Source organism: Lynx canadensis, chromosome B2 (genome assembly GCF_007474595.2).
Source record: "Lynx canadensis isolate LIC74 chromosome B2, mLynCan4.pri.v2, whole genome shotgun sequence".
NCBI lineage: Eukaryota > Metazoa > Chordata > Mammalia > Carnivora > Felidae > Lynx > Lynx canadensis.
This window is the reverse complement of record NC_044307.1, coordinates 36,313,687-36,330,841: the sequence shown is the minus strand read 5'-3', so window position 1 is coordinate 36,330,841 and position 17,155 is coordinate 36,313,687. Positions and strand designations below refer to the sequence as shown.

Below are 17,155 nucleotides of genomic sequence, written 5' to 3'. Positions count from 1 at the left end.
GGCAGAGTGAGTAGGCAGCAAGAGCCATGGTAATGACCAGACTTACAGTGACAGTGGGCAGCAAATCAGGCAGGGTTGGCTGGAGTGGGGGCAGGAGCAACAAACACGGCCACCCCCCAACTCTGCTCCCAGCACCAGGGCCAGGAGGGGCAGGAGTGGGAGGCTGAGCAAAGCCGAGCATAGTAGGGCAACCAGAAGGATCAGGGGCTTGGCCTGGAGACCACACCAGTTAGGAAAGTGGAGTTGCCCTAGGAGCTCAGGATGTGAGACATCAAGGACCCTCGGGGCCAGGGTGAAGGAAGGAGCCAAAGTACAGCAGGCTGGAGGAGGCCAGCACCAGAGCTGTGGAGCTGGTGGAGCAGCTCTAGCCCTGGGCCGAGAGGGAGGCACCATCGGCACCTGCACACCTCACCCCAAGCACAGCCCCCCCACCCCCACCGGTGCAGGCACAGAATGGAGGGGAGGCTGGCCAGGGGTCAGTGCAACCGTCTCTCCCTCCCTCTCTCCCTCCGGTCTAGTGACACTAATTGGTCTGACACCTCTGTTATTTTAGTCACACAGACTGATCCTGGATTGTCACAGTGCTACCATGGAGTGAGCCGTGTGATTTATGTAAGGGGGAAGGTGCCTCCCTGCCCTGCTGGGCAGTAGGTTCTTTCATTCTCCAGTCCCTGCTTCCAACAGGAGCTGCATAATTTCCGGACTCTTCCTAGGTGGGGCCCCTCTCTAGCAGCAGGGCCCACGAGGCCCAGGAGCTTGTAGAGGCTCTGATTAAACAAACCTGCTTTTCTCCCCTCTTCTTAAGTAGAGCTTCCTCCCCTTCTCCAGCCCAAACTGTTTCATTCAAGCCAATCCCAGACCACACAGCACCAAGGACAAACAGCACTATCCCCAGCACAGAGCCACACAGGCATTAAAAATATGTTTATCTTTAATGATCCAAGATTCTGCAAGACACACTGATATACCCAGAACGGGGTGGAAACACACCTTTCTCAGCCGTGCTGCCACCAACCTGGGGGGAGGGAGGGGCTAGATGCTGGCTAGGCGACACCGCCCCCCCCCCCACCCCCAGGTAGAGTCATTTCCAACCTCACAGGGAGTCTCTGTGGCCTATCGCCATGGAAACCAGCCTAGCACTGGGATGGGGCTCTAGGGAGCCCATAAGAGCATCTCTGAGAGGTATTTCCCATTAAAAACAACCACAAGTGCCCTCCCCCACCCAAAGCTACTGCCCAGCTTCCCTTCTTCCCCCTCTGCCAAGACAGAGGAAATGGAGTGACCACAAAAGGACAAACAAAAGTGACTGTACTTCCTACTGGGGAAGAAAAAGGGGGTGAGTAGCAAGGTGGCTGTGGCAAATGGGGGGGGGGTGCCATGATTGCCAGAAGGCTGGGTGTGACCCAACCCGAGGTACCTCTGTTGCCAGGGGGCCACTGCTGCTGGGGCATAGAAAAAGGTCTTTAAAGGCTGCTTCCTCTTCTAGAGCTGCCCAAGGTTCAGAACAAAAGGGAATGGGGCCCAGGAAGGCTCTACAACCCCAGGAGGCAGTCATGCCCGCTATCGAGACAGCACTGCCTGTGTCCCGATGCAGTGGCAGGGAAGTATGGCCCACGTACCTCCCTTCCCGGCCTGCGGGACTGTCAGAGGTCCGGCTGGGACGAACTCCAGGTAAGACCAGGACAGAGGTCAGGGAGGAGATAAAATCATCTCCAACTTGGCATCAAAACAGAGCAAGTTCAAAGAAACAAAACCTTGATTTGTACAGCAGCTGCCCCTGGCCTACACCCACTCAGGGTCGGCCCAATAAAAAGCTGGGCAGAGCACGGGCATGGCCGCCCTCAGGGCAGTGCACGGAACTCAGAAAAGTGAGTCTACAGGATACAAGAGAGAATGGCAGAAACAAAGCCCTGCTGTTCTCTGACACGTCCTCCACTGGCCACACATGCCCTCGGCCCTGACCTCAAACCCGCCTGTAGGAGCAGCATCCTTCAGGCTGATTCCTGGCAGGGAAGACAATTCCCAGGCAGGTCTCTGGGGAGGGAAGTCCAAAAGGTGTCCCAGAAGGAACGTCAGAGTCCTCAGAAGGCCCCCGACTGAGTTCTTCAGGGAGAATGGAGAGGAGACCACCCACCCCTTATGGTCAGGCTGCAGTGACTGTGCTCCCCAGTCCCTTTCCGAGAAGGGGTAAAAAACCAGTACTGTAAGCCCCAGGCAGAGTGCCCTGACTCAGAGAATGACAGATCATTCAGCAGGGGTGGGCATCCCCACACCCTCAGGCGCTGTGCATCTGGATGAATGAGAGGACATCTTCCTTGGACAGCTTGTCTGGGTCCTGGGGCTTCTGGGAGTCATGAACACGGATGCCATCCCCCCACTCCCAGAAGAGCCTGCCATAGTAGCAGATGCTGGGGAGAAGGAAGAGAAAGGAGGTCAGAGGGCTGTACCCGGGTGGAGCAGGACCAAGAGATCACCACCCCAACCCTGGCAACCATGACTTAGAGGACTGATCCTTAAAGGGGTGGGTCATTTAACTCCAGTTGAGGGTCTTCCCTCTAGCAGCCAACAGGTACGCAGTAGGCCCCAGCTCCTTTCCAACAAACAGATGCTGATGCTAATTGTGTCCAACTAGATTCCTAGAGTTACTGATATTCCTGGTTTATCTGTCTGTGCCGTTCTAATAAAACAGTGTAGCAACAGACACTGGTGTCAGTGGCTAATTATAGGTGCATTAGAGCTACTGGCTGCTGTCAAAACCTATGACTGTAACAGTCTGGCAAACGGACTCTGGGTGCTCATGAGAGACACCTAAGACCCTTGAATCCCAAGGGGCAGGGCTGCAGGCCCTTGGTAGGTTTGCACCACCAGGCCAGTGTCAGAAAGTCACATAAGCAGTGGCTGCTCCATGGGGCAGATAGATACCCTGCCTGCATGAGGCTCTTCCCACCCAGGACCCCCAGCCATCACAGCAGGTCTTGGTGTCACTTGCTTCTCACTGAGCTTCTATCCAGAACTGGGGGCCACGCCCTAGAGGGGGCATAGCCCCACCCCTGGGAGGAGCCCAGTCTATGCTAGGGGAGCCCCTGCTTGGGCAGCCATCTTTCTCAGGACCTGGGGTATGCCCCAAGAGGGCTGGCCGGCATCCTGGCAGGAGCACCTGGGGTTGTGGAGGGGACAGGCACAGAGGAGGGCCACTTACTGAAATGGGGCGATGGAGTCTGCAGGGAGGTCAAAGGTAGAGATTTTGGTTTTCTTATTGTAGAAGAACTTCCTCTTGAAGCTTTTGCTGAATCCCATAGTCCATGGCTCTGACAGAAGGAAGAGGGGAAAGCTCAGAAAAGGACACAAAATATTCGTGCGGGACAGGAACAGACCAACATAGGCGTGTGCCTTTCTGCACTTGTGTTCTTCCATTGCCCTCTCTCCCAAAAAGCAGGCAGAGAACAACATGTGAGGAGGATGCAGCCTTTATCACCAGCCCAAAGGGGCTCAAGGAGGACAACTAAGATAATTACTTCTCAACAACCCCGCCCCAGTCCTGCCAACCTGCCACCAGGCAACAACTCTGGGACCCTGGTGGAGGGAAGGCTCTTTAGCCAGAAGGCACTGAAGAAAAGGGACTGTACAGAGGATACAAATGGCCAAGCCTGACTTGCTGCCGCCCCCAGAGAAGGCCCTTTACCTGCATGAGGACACTGTGTGTGCACAAACCAACTGGGCTCCTCTCTCTCAGCCCCAACCCGACCCCCAGGACCCACCAAGGAACAGAAGAGGCTCAGGAAACAGTCCCCAACCCCACACCTCAAAGAAACACCAGCCTGGCTGCCATGCACCTTAGTAGGCAGCTTTCAGCTCCGGCTCAGACAGGGTCCGGGCTAGTCACCCTGGCTGCAGGAAAGAGGACAGGCAACAATCACCCATCACCTACCATTCACCGTCCTGACGATGTAGAGGCCAGTGGGCACAAAGTGCCGGTCATCCCTCCCTGTGTAGCTGAGCTTCGGGGTGCCACTGGAGCCCTTGATGATCTTCATTTCTAACCTAATTTCCCCGAGGTGAGTAAACAGCAAGTGTGGTTTTGTGCATGAGAGCGAGCCCTCACATTATTCTCCGGCTAATATTAAAATCCCACCACCCACAGCATTTTATCTCAGTTCAACATAAGAAATGGAAACTGAGGCAGAGATGTGAGTTGCTCCAGGCTACCCATCGAGGGAGTCTGTGCAGAGCTGGATGGAGGACTCAGGCTCTAAACTCTAAGCAATGGAGTCAGGAAAGTGACAGATGTCCCTGCTCTGTTGCTGCCATTTGGGGGATGGGTAGGGAGGGTGTTTCAAGGGTGACACAAGTAAGGTTAAGATCTGAGACCAGAGGTGCCACTGGGTCTTCGATCCCCCACCAAAGGCATCACTGTGGCCACTAAAGAGTTAACACGAGACCACAGAGACCTGGCCCAGCTCCCATGGCCGCAGCGGGCACAAACCCAGGATGAGACCCCCAGATGAGAGCACCCTGCACACCACTAATGCAAGGAAGCAGTTACGCCCCCCTGCTCCTCCAGGCTCAATCTGTCAGCACCAGGAGCTGGGATTTATAGTGTTTCAAGCAGCTTGCTGCTCTGCCCCTCGCAGGGACAATCGTAACTATTACAGCATCAATGAGCCCGTATTTCTGCCTGACACACACCACCCTGCTCCCCTCCTGACGGTGCTGAATCAGCTCTCAGCCGGGGGGCTCTTGGCTGCGGCAGGGGGGTTAAAGGCAGGCTGCCAGGGCCAACTCACCACTCCCCCACGACACACCTCTGCAAAAAGAGAACGCTGCTGCACCCCCACCCCAACTCTCCTCTCAGATCCTGCACTGAGTCACTCACCTGACAAAAATCTTCTCCATCTCCTCCAGCCTGTACACCTCCTTCACCCTGTGTGTAGAGGGACAGAGAGAGGACAAAGGTTTTCTGGGGTGTGGGGGGCAGATATTCTTACCCAGCAGCAGCTGGAGGCAGGAGGCTGTGCCTGTCCTTGTCTTCTGCTTCTGGCCCCAGTACCCCAACCCACCAGAATGAGGACCCCCAGCCCCGTGTGCTGCTGTCCAACACAGATGCCCTAGCTCAGAGCTACCAAACACCCCCTTGGGCCTGCCCCACGGCAACTGGGGAGCACAACTATGGTTACTGAAGAAGGGGGAGAGAGGAAGATCTGGCAGACACCCAAGTCATCTTCACTGTCACCAGGGGCCCGAATACCAAGGTCCAGGCTCTTGTGTAGGTCACCATGGATTTTAGGGCTTCCTGTAGCAGAGTTATTTCCAAACAGTCCTAACGGGCCTTTTACCATAAGGGGCAGGGGGACCTCTACCCAGGGTGCAGGGTTCCTTCACCTCTGGGGGCCTCTGAACACATCTTTGGAACTGCTGGGTAAGGTCTCCAGGGACCCAGCAAGTAGACAACAAGCAACACAGGGAGGGTCCCTGGAAGGTGTCCCTCAGGACCTGGCAGACAGGACATTTTATAAAAAGTGTAGAGAGACACCTCGGTCTCCAATCATATAGTCTGGGTCTCCAAGCCCCAAAGGTAATAACCTCTGACCTGGGCACAGCCTGGAAAGTCTGGTCTCCCTATGTGGGCTCCCTGACTGTCCTCATCCTCCTCTCCTACCTCAGGGCCTAGAACTTTCACACCATCTAACGTGGCAACAAACACTCTCTTCTTCCTGTTCAAAAACTCCCATTCCCTTAGCACCCTTTTCTCACCTGAAAAAAAAGAAAAGGCCAGGTGGTATGCTAATGAGTGTGAATGTGCAAGGCGTGTCGGTGCCCCGAGAAGCATGTGCATCTTCAATGACACCTTCAATGACACCCTAGGAATGCATCTCCTGTGGAGGCTGGCCCACCATGACAGGCGGGATGGGGAGACACTCTGGGGCGAAGGACACACCTACCCAGCACCCCACCCCAATTCACATTCACCAAGGGTAGTCTTATCTCTAACCACAACTTTGCCCGGTCCTCTCTACTGAGCCCTCCCATCCTCCACAGGATGGGGAAGCAGGCACTGGCCAGAAAGAAGCAATGGCGAATGGGGGTTTGGGAGGGAGACCATATGCTCACCTGATGGGATTCATGTCAGGCCGACTGGGCTTGGAAACAGCTTTCACAAATTTCTCAGCAAGCTGAATTCTAGAGCACAAACAGAGCCTCTCAGAGGTGAGCCAAGGCGCCTCCACTAGCACCCCTGCCCCCAGGGCATCTGCGTGGCACCAGAGACGGAACACTTCTGAATGTGGAGCAAAGCCGCTCCAAGAGGCAGCACTCCTATGCCTGAGGAAGCCCACCCTGCCCTTCTCCACTAACATCTTTGTGGACGCCCTCCCTCTGTAGATTTGGACATCCAGTTTTGCTACATGTTGGTAGGCTTTTCTGAAGTGTGCCTTGAGTTGTGCTCAGTCCCCTCCACTAGAACTTAAAATGTCATCTGTATCGTGTATGTCGACTCACCCCAAACCACTGATGCCACAGCACACCCACTCAGAAGAACCAACTTCGGCATATCAGTATCAGGGCAGTGTGAGAGGTCCCTCCTTTGTGTCCCCCACCCCCCTTCTAACAACTGATCAGTCATTCATCCACAAACAAAAGGGCCGCTGTGGGATCCAGATGAACAGACTTAAACGGGACCACCCATGCTCAAGACGTGTTCTTGAGACCCTCCCTCTCTCCATAAGCCTATCCTCTTGCTCAACCTGAATCAAAACCACTTCTGATCTGAACAGCTGTGGCCAAATGGAGTGTGCTGGTATCTGTGGCAATGGAGGCCCAAGCCTCAGCAAACTCTGCAGTGCAGATACTAATTCCTCACCCAGGCCCTGGCACCAGCCCATGGGTGGGGAAGGAAAACTAACGAAAGCCTTAGGCAAGAAGGCCTGGGTGAGGGACCAAGCCTCAGAGGCTGCTGCCGCACAGCTGACCTGGCCTACCCTGCCCTCCCTCCCCAGGACCCAGGTCAAACCGCTGGTTAAAGTGCTGCTCCCGCACGTCACTGCCATTCAGCACGAGGACATCGAGGATGTGGATGGCACTAATCTTCCGCTGGGCCTTCCCCTAGAAGAAGAAGTGCGCTGCCCACCCTGCCAAGCATCGGCCTGGGGCCCACTGCCCACCATGGCATGCTGGCCTCCGTTCTACCTATATATCACCGGGGGAAGAGAAGGACTCCAAACACAGAACTTTCTTGTGCCTCCCGCCCAGATCATTCTCAGCACCACACCAGCCCAGACTTCCGAGCAGCCAGAGATCTGAGGCTTTAGGTGATGAGCACCCCTGAACCTCAAACTCAGTGAGGCTGCCGCCATGGTGCTCCATTCAGGGCCTAGCTTCCCAATCTTGTCCACTGTTCCCATTGACTGTTCTGAAAGTCATCTGTATGGCTGTCATGGCCAAAGCTCAAGGGATCCCTGGTAAAAACAAAATCAGCAGCTAAAAAATACCCAGCAGCCCACTAGGGCCCAGGATGCCCAGAGATGACTGAGGTTTCCTCTTGCACACATGGGGACTGTGATCCTTCCTACCTAAACGTATCATTGTTTCGAGCAACTACCCAAGGAGGAGGAATCATTTCACAGCCTTCCCCCAGCTCTGGGCCCTGTCAAGCACCACAATGTGACCCAGTTAACTTGGGGGGAAAAGGGCCAGGCTCAGCCGTGCCCCAGTTCCCTAGCTGGCAGGGCCAGAACACATGAGCAGAACCACCTCTGACCTCCCCTTTCAGTTCATGGACGATCTCCACAGACAGCAGAGTATCCCGGGGTAGCTCTGTCTTCAGGTCTAGCTTGACCCAGCGGTCTGACTGGCGGCCGTCCCACGTGTAGATCTGGGACTTCTACAGGCAGAGAGAAAGGGCCTCATGAGGCAGGCATGGAGATTGAGGGGTGAGCACTCAAAAGAGCTTTCAGTTGGCGGTTATAAGCTGATGGGGCTGGGAAATGTCAGAAGAAAATGTCTAGGAGAGATTAGTGTTATACTTCAACGACAGGGATCTGGCTCAGTCCTGGTGGTAGGGAACAGGCCCAGGGCACCATTCAAAAGGCCTAAGTCCAGGGGTATCTGGGTGGCTCAGCTGGTTAAATGTCCAACTTTGGCTCAGTCATGGTCTCTTGGTTCAAGGGTTCGAGCCCTGTGTCGGGCTCTGTGCTGACAGCTCAGAGCCTGCTTCAGATTCTGTGTCTCCTTCTCTCTCTGCCCCTCCCCTGCTCATGCTCTGTCTCTCCCTCAAAAATAAACATTAAAAAAAAAAAAAAAAAAAAAAAAGGCCCAAGTCCATGATTAGTGACCCTCAAAAAAGATCAAGCTTATGGAGCACCTGGGCCTGGGTGGCTCAGTTGGCTGAGCACTTTTTTTTTTTTTTTTTTTTTTTTACGTTTATTTGTTTGTTTTGGGAAAGAGAGAGGCAGAGAGAGCGAATCCCAAGCAGGTTCCACGCTGTCAGCACAGAGCCCGATGGGGGTGGTGTTACAAAGAAATGGCTGCATGGATTCAAGCCACAGGAGCCTGCTGACAATCCTGTTGGCCTAGGAAGCTTAATATCACAAGAAAAGAAGCAGTGTTCCCTTTACAATGCACAGAGATGAATACGCAAATGTGAATGAATGAAAAACTGAATGGATGAATGACACTTGGCTAACTCACAGAAAGGAAGTGAAGCTTTAAGAAATACCTTCCCTGGGGTCAAAGCCCCAGCTCCCTAGTGCCAAGAGAACACACACCGAGGGGGGCAGGCAGCTGTCCAGACTCCCACAGACACAGAGCAAGGTTCCACCACCCCAACAGTAGAGAGGAAGCCAGCAGCAGACTTACCCCCAGACCGATGAGGAACTTCTGCTCGCTGCCAGACACCATGCAGCGGTAGTCAAGCACTGGGCGGATCTTCTCCAGGGTTTTGGAGGTGAGCAGTGTGGGCTTATAGCTGAAGATGTCAATCTCAGTGCCCTGCAGCCCCGGGTCAGAGAAAACATGGCTGGGTTGGGGGAAGGGACAGGCGCTCAGTATGGGTGCCTGTATGAGGGATGGGGGCAGGCTGGGAGAGGCGAAGGACAGGAAGCACTTGCTCTCTGAAACATGCCCCCCTGCTCTCCCTAACCATGCACTAACTGGGATCTAATTCCATCTGCTTGGAGTGTTCCTTTAGGACCTATTAGAAGAGGCTGGGAAGGGAAAGAACACCAACTCCCTGAGTACAGATCAATTTACCAGAGCTATAAGGAAATGCCGCCAGAATATAAAAGCCACCCCTTCAATAAAACTGAAGGCGAGGACTCATCAGTAGTTGGTCTGAGAGCAGTTAAGTGACCGCTCCACCCCATTCAGAAATATGTACACATGCTACTCTTCTGAGGTCATCTGGAACCTCATTCTCCAGTCCGTGACCCCACAAAACCAGCACAACGGCCCCATAATCTGGGCTAGATTTAAATGAAGCCCAGCCCCTCAGAATCCAGGAGGTGCCTACACAAGCCCTCTGGAGGCCAGGCATCTGGAGGGAGGATGGCACGGGTCTGATACCTTCCACATCTAAAGTTAGGCCTCTCTGACTTTTTATTTTCAACAGATACCAAACTCACCTGGATTAGCTCAAAGAACTTAGATTTGGGGTCTGAGGAAGAAGGAGCAACTCGAGCCTGGTCTGGGATCTGAAAGGAGCCGGCAAAGAGCTTTGATTTGCAAATGTACTTTCAACGAAAGCTGTGTGTATGCACATGCAGGCGAGGGGATAGGTCCAGACAGGGGAAGAGGCAATGGCCCCCAACAAAGGGGGCTAGAAAGCAGAAGATGGGAGTGGGTAATCCAGTCACTGCCTCACTTCAAGCCCTGCGGTTGCACACCACAAAGGCCCCTTCCCTCTGTCTGGGACTCACTGTGGGCAGAGAGTTGCTGTATAGGGCCCTGGCAACAAAATGAGGCCTGGTCACCCACCACCCTTGTCCTTTTTGACCCAACTGCAGGACCACAATGTCAGTGAAAGGGCCAAAAAGGTAACTCCTGACAATGCTAAGACGTCTAACTCTGGAACCCTGTGAGGGTAGGGAGACGTTTACATGTAAGGAGAAACCCTAAGTAGACAGGGCTGGTCAATCCATTCTTCTCTACAGCTTCCCTGCTCTGGAGTAATAATGGGCTAGGGAGATGCTCACCCCCCAAAGTCGAAGGCACTCTTTCCGGATCTCTGCCTGCCGAGGCTCACTCAGGGTTCTGGGAAAATAAAACCAACAAGTGATTAAAACCTCCAAGAGGTACAAGGAGTGTGCATCCCATGCACCCCTCAGAACTCCCAAGAGAGGAAGCCCAGATGAATAAACGTGTGTGCACAGAGAGGCCATGCTGCCATTAGCCCAGGATGCTTACAACATTCACATGCCTCTGCCCCTTAAAGAAGGGGGATCAGATGTAGACAAAATGGATGACCTCCCCTTCTCACCACAAAGGGAAGGAAGACTACCCTCCCGATCACCCTGAATGCCAGAGTTCCCCACACACTCTCCTCTCTGAGCATGTTCTGGCTTTTCCTCTGCTGATACACATTAAGTCCATCCCAATGGATGCCACTATGCTCCAGAAAGCTTTATCAGCTTATGCTGACCCCCTACCAGAAGAATGGTTTTCTTAGACCAGTCCTATCTCCCCTCTCTTGATCACTCTTTATTCTGTGTCCCCTCAACATTATGCATTCTACTCATACTATGCCACTCTACACCCTCTGATGCACCCTCTACATTCCTCCTGTATCCTTTTCCTGGGGTACTCTTATCTGCCTAAACACAAAGTCTGAGGGCAAGGTTCATGCCATCTACTTCTCTGGTATGCTTCACAGACCACAGCAGAGTAAAAGATTAAAAAAAAAATAGACGTTTTTAAATGTTTGTTGAAATGAAATAAAGAGCTCAGAGGAAGGAGCAAAATGAAAAGATCTTTCCTTGAAATAAAAGAATTCTGGGGAGTGGGCAACACTCACGTGTCTTGAACAAAGGCATGGATTTTGGCCAGAGCTTTGATCTGCAGACTACAGTGGCTAGAGAGAGGGGGGGAAAAAAAAGATTTAATTTCAGAAGGATTACCAAAAAAGGCAAAAGATATCAAAAAAGAGAAGCTCAGCCAGAGCAGTGGCCATCTACATCTGGGGGAGAGGGGCTGGAGAACTGAAAGAGAACCCCCTTGACTACACCCCAAGATACAGTTACATGGGGCCTGCTAAAGGCTTACAATAAAGCAGAACTGAGTCAAACCCGCTAGACACCCAGCTCCCAAGTCCTGCTAAAAGGAAAGTTCTGATCCCATCCTTAAAAACTTGAAAGCAGTAGTGAATTAATTCTTTTTTTTTTTTTTTTTCAACGTTTATTTATTTTTGGGACAGAGAGAGACAGAGCATGAACGGGGGAGGGGCAGAGAGAGAGGGAGACACAGAATCGGAAACAGGCTCCAGGCTCTGAGCCATCAGCCCAGAGCCTGACGCGGGGCTCGAACTCACGGACCGCGAGATCGTGACCTGGCTGAAGTCGGACGCTTAACCGACTGCGCCACCCAGGCGCCCCTTCTTTTTTTTGTGTGAATTAATTCTAAATCAACGACAAAGCCCAGACCCAGTTCAGCTGCAGACTGAACTGACTCAACCCACCTACACTAGCAGCTGCCCTTGCTACTTTAATCCCCACTATCCTTTTATACAATGTCTGGCGTTAAATTAAAGAGTGTGTGACATGTGATAAAGCAAGAAAATGTGACCAGCTAACAAGAGGGGAAACAATCCAATAGCAGAAGGTCCAGAAATGGTCCAGATGTTCATATTATCAGACATGGCCCTTAAAATAACTGAAAAACATATTAAAGGATCTAGTAGAAAAGATGTACAACATTCATGGAAAGATAGAGAATTTCAGCAGAGGTACAGAAACCATATTTCTAAAAAACCAAGATTCTAGGATTGAAAACTATGATATTAGAGATGAAGAATGATTTTGATGGGCTTATCACCAGACTGAAAACAGCAGAGGAAAGAATCAGTGAACTTGGGGATAATGAGGTCAACAGAAACTCAAACCAAAACATAAAGAGAGAAAAAAGTGAAAAAAAAAAAAAATACCAGTATTAGAATTCTACAGGACAATAGCAAACAGTTAAACATAAATAAGTAGAGTCTCAGAAGCAGAAAAAAGAATAAGACAAAAATACTAACAAGATAATAGCCAAGAATTTTCCCAAACTGGTAAATGAAATCAATCCACAGATCCAAGGTCAGAGAACCCCAGGCAGAATCAGTACAAAGAAAACCATATATAAACACACTGTGGTCAACATGTTGAAAACAAAGATAAAGGGAAAATCTTAAAAGCACTCAGAGGAAAAAGGACACATGATATGCATGAAAACAGTAATAGTAATGACTGACTTCTCTCATCAGAAACAAGGAAGGCAGAAAACAATGGAACATTATCTTTAAAGTGCTGAAAGAGAAACACGACCAACCTCAAATTCTATATCCAATAAAAGTATCCTTCAAAGAGGAGAGGGAAATAAATACATTTTCAAAAGACAAATTACTCCAGCATACTTGCACAATAAAAATAGGCTAAAAGAAATTCTTTAGGCCAAAGGGAAAGGATTCCAAACAGAAACCCAGTTCTGCAAGAACTAGAAATGAAGAACACCAAAATGTGTAAACAGGTCAGTAGATACAAAGGACCTTTTTAAAAAATGTAAATGTACATATGCAGGCATACCTCGTTTTATTGCACTTCACATTACTGCACCTGACAGATAATGCATTTTTTACAAATTGCAGGTGGCAACCCTGTGTTGAGCAAGTCTACTGGTGCCATTTTCCCAACAGCATTTGCTCACTGCATGTCTCTGTGTCATATTTTGGTAATTCTCATAATATTTCAAACTTTTACATTATTGTTATATTTGTTATGGTAATCTGTGATCAGTGAACTTTGGAGCCTGAAGATGTGGCTGAATTGCTATAAAACTTTATCAGATGAGGAGGTGCTTCTTATGAATGAGCAAAGAAAGTAGTTTCTTGAGATGGAATCTACTCGTGGCGAAGATGCTGTGCAGACTGTTGAAATGACAACAAAGGATTGAGAGTATTACATAAACTTAGCTGATAAAGCAGTGTCAGGGTTTGAGAGGATGGACTCCAATTTTGAAAGAAGTTCTGTCAGTAAGATGTTATCAAACATCACATGCTACAGAGAACCCATTCATAAAAGGAAGAGTCAATGTGGCAAATGTCATTGTCTTATTTTAAGAAACTGCCACAACCATCCCAACTTTCAATAATCACCACCATGATCAGTCAGCAGCCATCAGCACTGAGGCAAAACCCTGCACCAGCAAAAAGATTATGACTCACTAAAAGCCCCGACAATGGTTAACATTTTTTTTAGCAATAAAGCATTTTTTAAATTAAGATTTGTACATTGTTTTTTGTACACAGTGTTACTGCACACTTAGTAAACTATAGTATAAACACAACTTTATATGCACTAAGAAACAAAAATTAATTTGACTTGCCATATTGCAATATTCACCTTACTGCAGTGATCTAGAACCAAACCTGCAGTATCTCTGAGGTATGCCTGTACAGGCAGATATACTTTAAATCTCTTTAAGGGGCGCCTGGGTGGCGCAGTCGGTTAAGCGTCCGACTTCAGCCAGGTCACGATCTCGCGGTCCGTGAGTTCGAGCCCCGCGTCGGGCTCTGGGCTGATGGCTCAGAGCCTGGAGCCTGTTTCCGATTCTGTGTCTCCCTCTCTCTCTGCCCCTCCCCCGTTCATGCTCTGTCTCTCTCTGTCCCAAAAATAAATAAACGTTGAAAAAAAAAAAAATTTAAATCTCTTTAAAAGATGATATAGACTTTATGGTTTAAAATAAAAATAATAGCAAGCTAAAGTAGGGTTTATATAAAACAAGAACACAAAGGCAGAACTGTAAATGCATATATACTGTGGTAATAAGGTTCTTACATTGTTCATAAAGCAGGATACTCTTTGAAAGTAAACCATGATAAATTAAAGATGAATACTGTTATCTTTAAAAGAGCTAAAATAACTCTCAACAATAGCCAAATTCTGGAAAAAGCCTAAATGTCCATCAACTGACGAATGGATAAAGAAATTGTGGTTTATATACACAATGGAGTACTACGTGGCAATGAGAAAGAATGAAATATGGCCCTTTGTAACAACGTGGATGGAACTGGAGAGTGTGATGCTAAGTGAAATAAGCCATACAGAGAAAGACAGATACCATATGTTTTCACTCTTATGTGGATCCTGAGAAGCTTAACAGAAACCCATGGGGGAGGGGAAGAAAAAAAAAAAAAAGAGGTTAGAGTGGGAGAGAGCCAAAGCATAAGAGACTCTTAAACACTGAGAACAAACTGAGGGTTGATGGGGTATCGGAGGGAGGGGAGGGGGGGTGATGGGCACTGAAGAGGGCATCTTTTGGGATGAGCACTGGGTGTTGTATGGAAACCAATTTGACAATAAATTTCATATATTAAATAAATAAATAATAAATAAATGAGCTAAAATATAAAACAAAAAGACATAAAAAAGAAAAAATCCAAGGAGATATAAACGAATATTAAAAAATACCAACCAGCCCCCCCAAAAAAGGAAGGAACTGAGAAACAAAAAGAAAACAGGATAAAGAGATACTAAACAACCAAGATAAGAGGATTTAAAAAAAAAATTTTTTTAATGTTTATTTTTGAGAGAGACAGAGTACGAGCAGGGGAAGGGCAGAGAGAGAGAGGGAGACACAGAATCCAAAGCAGGCTCCAGGCTCTGAGCTGTCAGCACAGAGCCTGACACGGGGCTCAAACCCACGAACTGTGAGATCATGACCTGAGCCGAAGTCGGACACTAAATCAACTGAGCCAGCCAGGTGCTCCAAGATAGAGGATTTAAACCCAAACATATCAATAATTACATTCCATGTAACTATACTAAACACTCTAATTATAAGGCAGAGACTGTCACACTGCATAAGAAAGTAAGACCCAAGCATATGTTATTTATAAAGACAAACACAGGTTGAAAATAAAAGGACTTAAAAAGATAAACCAAGCAGGGGTATCTGTGGCTCAGTCAGTTAAGCATCTGACTTTAGCTCAGGTCATGATCTCATGGTTTCTGAGTTCGAGTCCCACATGGGGTGAGCTAGAGACCTGCTTCGGGTGAGCTCCAGCCACACTTTGGATGAGCTCGAGCCCCACTTCGGCCTCTGTGCTAATATAGGATTCTCTTTCTCTTCTCTTTCTCCCTCTCTCTCTGCCCCTCGCTCACTCACACTCTCTCAAAAATAAATAAATGAATTGAAGAAAAAAAGACAAATCAATACTAAGCAAAAGAAAGTTGATGTGACTATATTAATACCAGATGAGGTAGACTTCAAGACAAAGAGTATTACTAGAGATAAAGAAGGATATTTCATAATGACAAAGGTCAATTCATTAAGAATAACAGAATACAGATTTAGAGACTAATAACCCTTATGAACACAGACTCAACTCAATAAAATATTAGTAAATCAAATACAGAATATATAAGAATGATATTCATAACCAAAGCATATTAAAAAATGCAAGACTGGTTTGCCATCTGAAAATCATTCAATGTAATTCACTGTATTAATGGAATAAAGAATAATACCATAATAATTTCTATAGATACAAAAAGGATCTGACAGAACTAAACATCCATTCAAAATAAAAACGCTCAACAATCTCAAAATAGAAGAAAACTCAATCTGATAAAGGACGTCTACAAAAACCTATTGCCAACACCACATTTAATGAAAGATTAAACACTTTATGCTTAAAATTAAGAGTAAGGCAAGGCTGTCTGCTTTTATCACTTCAATTCAACATCAAATTGAAGGAATTAGTCATTTCAATAAGGCAAGAAAAAAACCAGAACTACCATATGATCCAGCAATTACACTTCTGGGTATTTATCCAAAAGAACTGAAATCAGGATCTTGCAAAAATATTAGCACCCCCATGTTCACTGAAGCACTATTCACAGTAACCAAGATGTAGAAACAACCTAAATGTCCACTGACAGATGAACAGATAAAGAAAATGTGGTAATATATATACAATGGAATATCTTTTTAAATTTTTTTAAGTAAACTGCACACCACATGTAGGACTTGAACTCACAACCCCAAGATCAAGAGCCACACGCTCTACCCACCGAGTCAGCCAGGCACCCCTTTACATACAACAGAGTATTTAGACAAGAAAGACAGAAAGAAAGACAGAAAGAAAAGAAAGAAAGAAAGTAAGTAAGTAAGTTAGTTCTAGGCATCCAAACTGGAAAAAAAAAAAAAGTAAAATTATCTCAGTTCACAGACAGCATAATCTTTCATGCAAAAAAACCCTACAGATTCCACCAAAAACTATTACAACTAATAATCAAATCTGGCCAATTTGCAGGATACAAAATCAACACACAAAAACCAGTCATTTCTACACAATAATGAATAATCTGAAAGGATGAAGAAAATAACTCCATTTACAATAGCATCAGAAAGAATAAAATACTCAGAAGTAAACTAAAGAAGTGTAAGACTTGTACACTAAAAGCTACAAATCACTGCTGACAAAAATGGAAAAAGACATAAATGGAAAGACATCCTGTGATCATGGATTGGAAGACTCAATATTGTTAACAAGACAATATTATCTAAAGCAATCTACAGATTCAATGTAATCCCTTTCAAAATCCCAAAGGCAATTTTTGCGAAAATGGAAAAACCCATCCTAAAATTCATATGGAATCTCAAGGGGCCCCATAGCCAGAACAATCTTGAAAGAGAAAAACAAACTGAAGGTCTCATATTTCCTAGTTTCAAAACTTACTACAAAGCTAGAATAATCACAACTGTGGTTCTGGCATAAAGATAGGCATACAGAACCAAAGGTACAGAATAGACAGCCCAGAAGTAAACCTCTGCATATATGATCAAATGATTTTCAACAAGGGTACCAAAACCATTTCATGAGGAAAGAATAGTCTTTTCAACAAATGGTGCTGGGAAAACTGGTTGTCTACATGCAAATGTATGAAGTTGGACCCTTACTTTATAACATCTA

General features: G+C 47.8%; 1 protein-coding gene and 1 long non-coding RNA gene across 2 annotated transcripts in view; one reads left to right on the top strand and one right to left on the bottom strand.

The window, feature by feature from the left end:
• Positions 1-913: 913 nt before the first annotated feature.
• Positions 914-17,155, bottom strand: part of CMTR1 (cap methyltransferase 1) — a 50,331-nt gene continuing 34,089 nt past the window's right edge. The window contains 11 exon segments of the mRNA XM_030315412.1: positions 914-2,408; positions 3,200-3,308; positions 3,929-4,041; positions 4,874-4,921; positions 6,109-6,177; positions 7,007-7,098; positions 7,754-7,876; positions 8,851-8,982; positions 9,615-9,683; positions 10,185-10,242; positions 11,003-11,059. Coding sequence (XP_030171272.1) covers positions 2,276-2,408; positions 3,200-3,308; positions 3,929-4,041; positions 4,874-4,921; positions 6,109-6,177; positions 7,007-7,098; positions 7,754-7,876; positions 8,851-8,982; positions 9,615-9,683; positions 10,185-10,242; positions 11,003-11,059 — 1,003 coding nt within the window. The 3' untranslated portion in view covers positions 914-2,275.
• Positions 3,972-8,068, top strand: LOC115513892. Its single transcript, XR_003968828.1, has 2 exons — positions 3,972-4,055; positions 6,993-8,068. It is a non-coding gene; the product is annotated as an uncharacterized LOC115513892 (long non-coding RNA).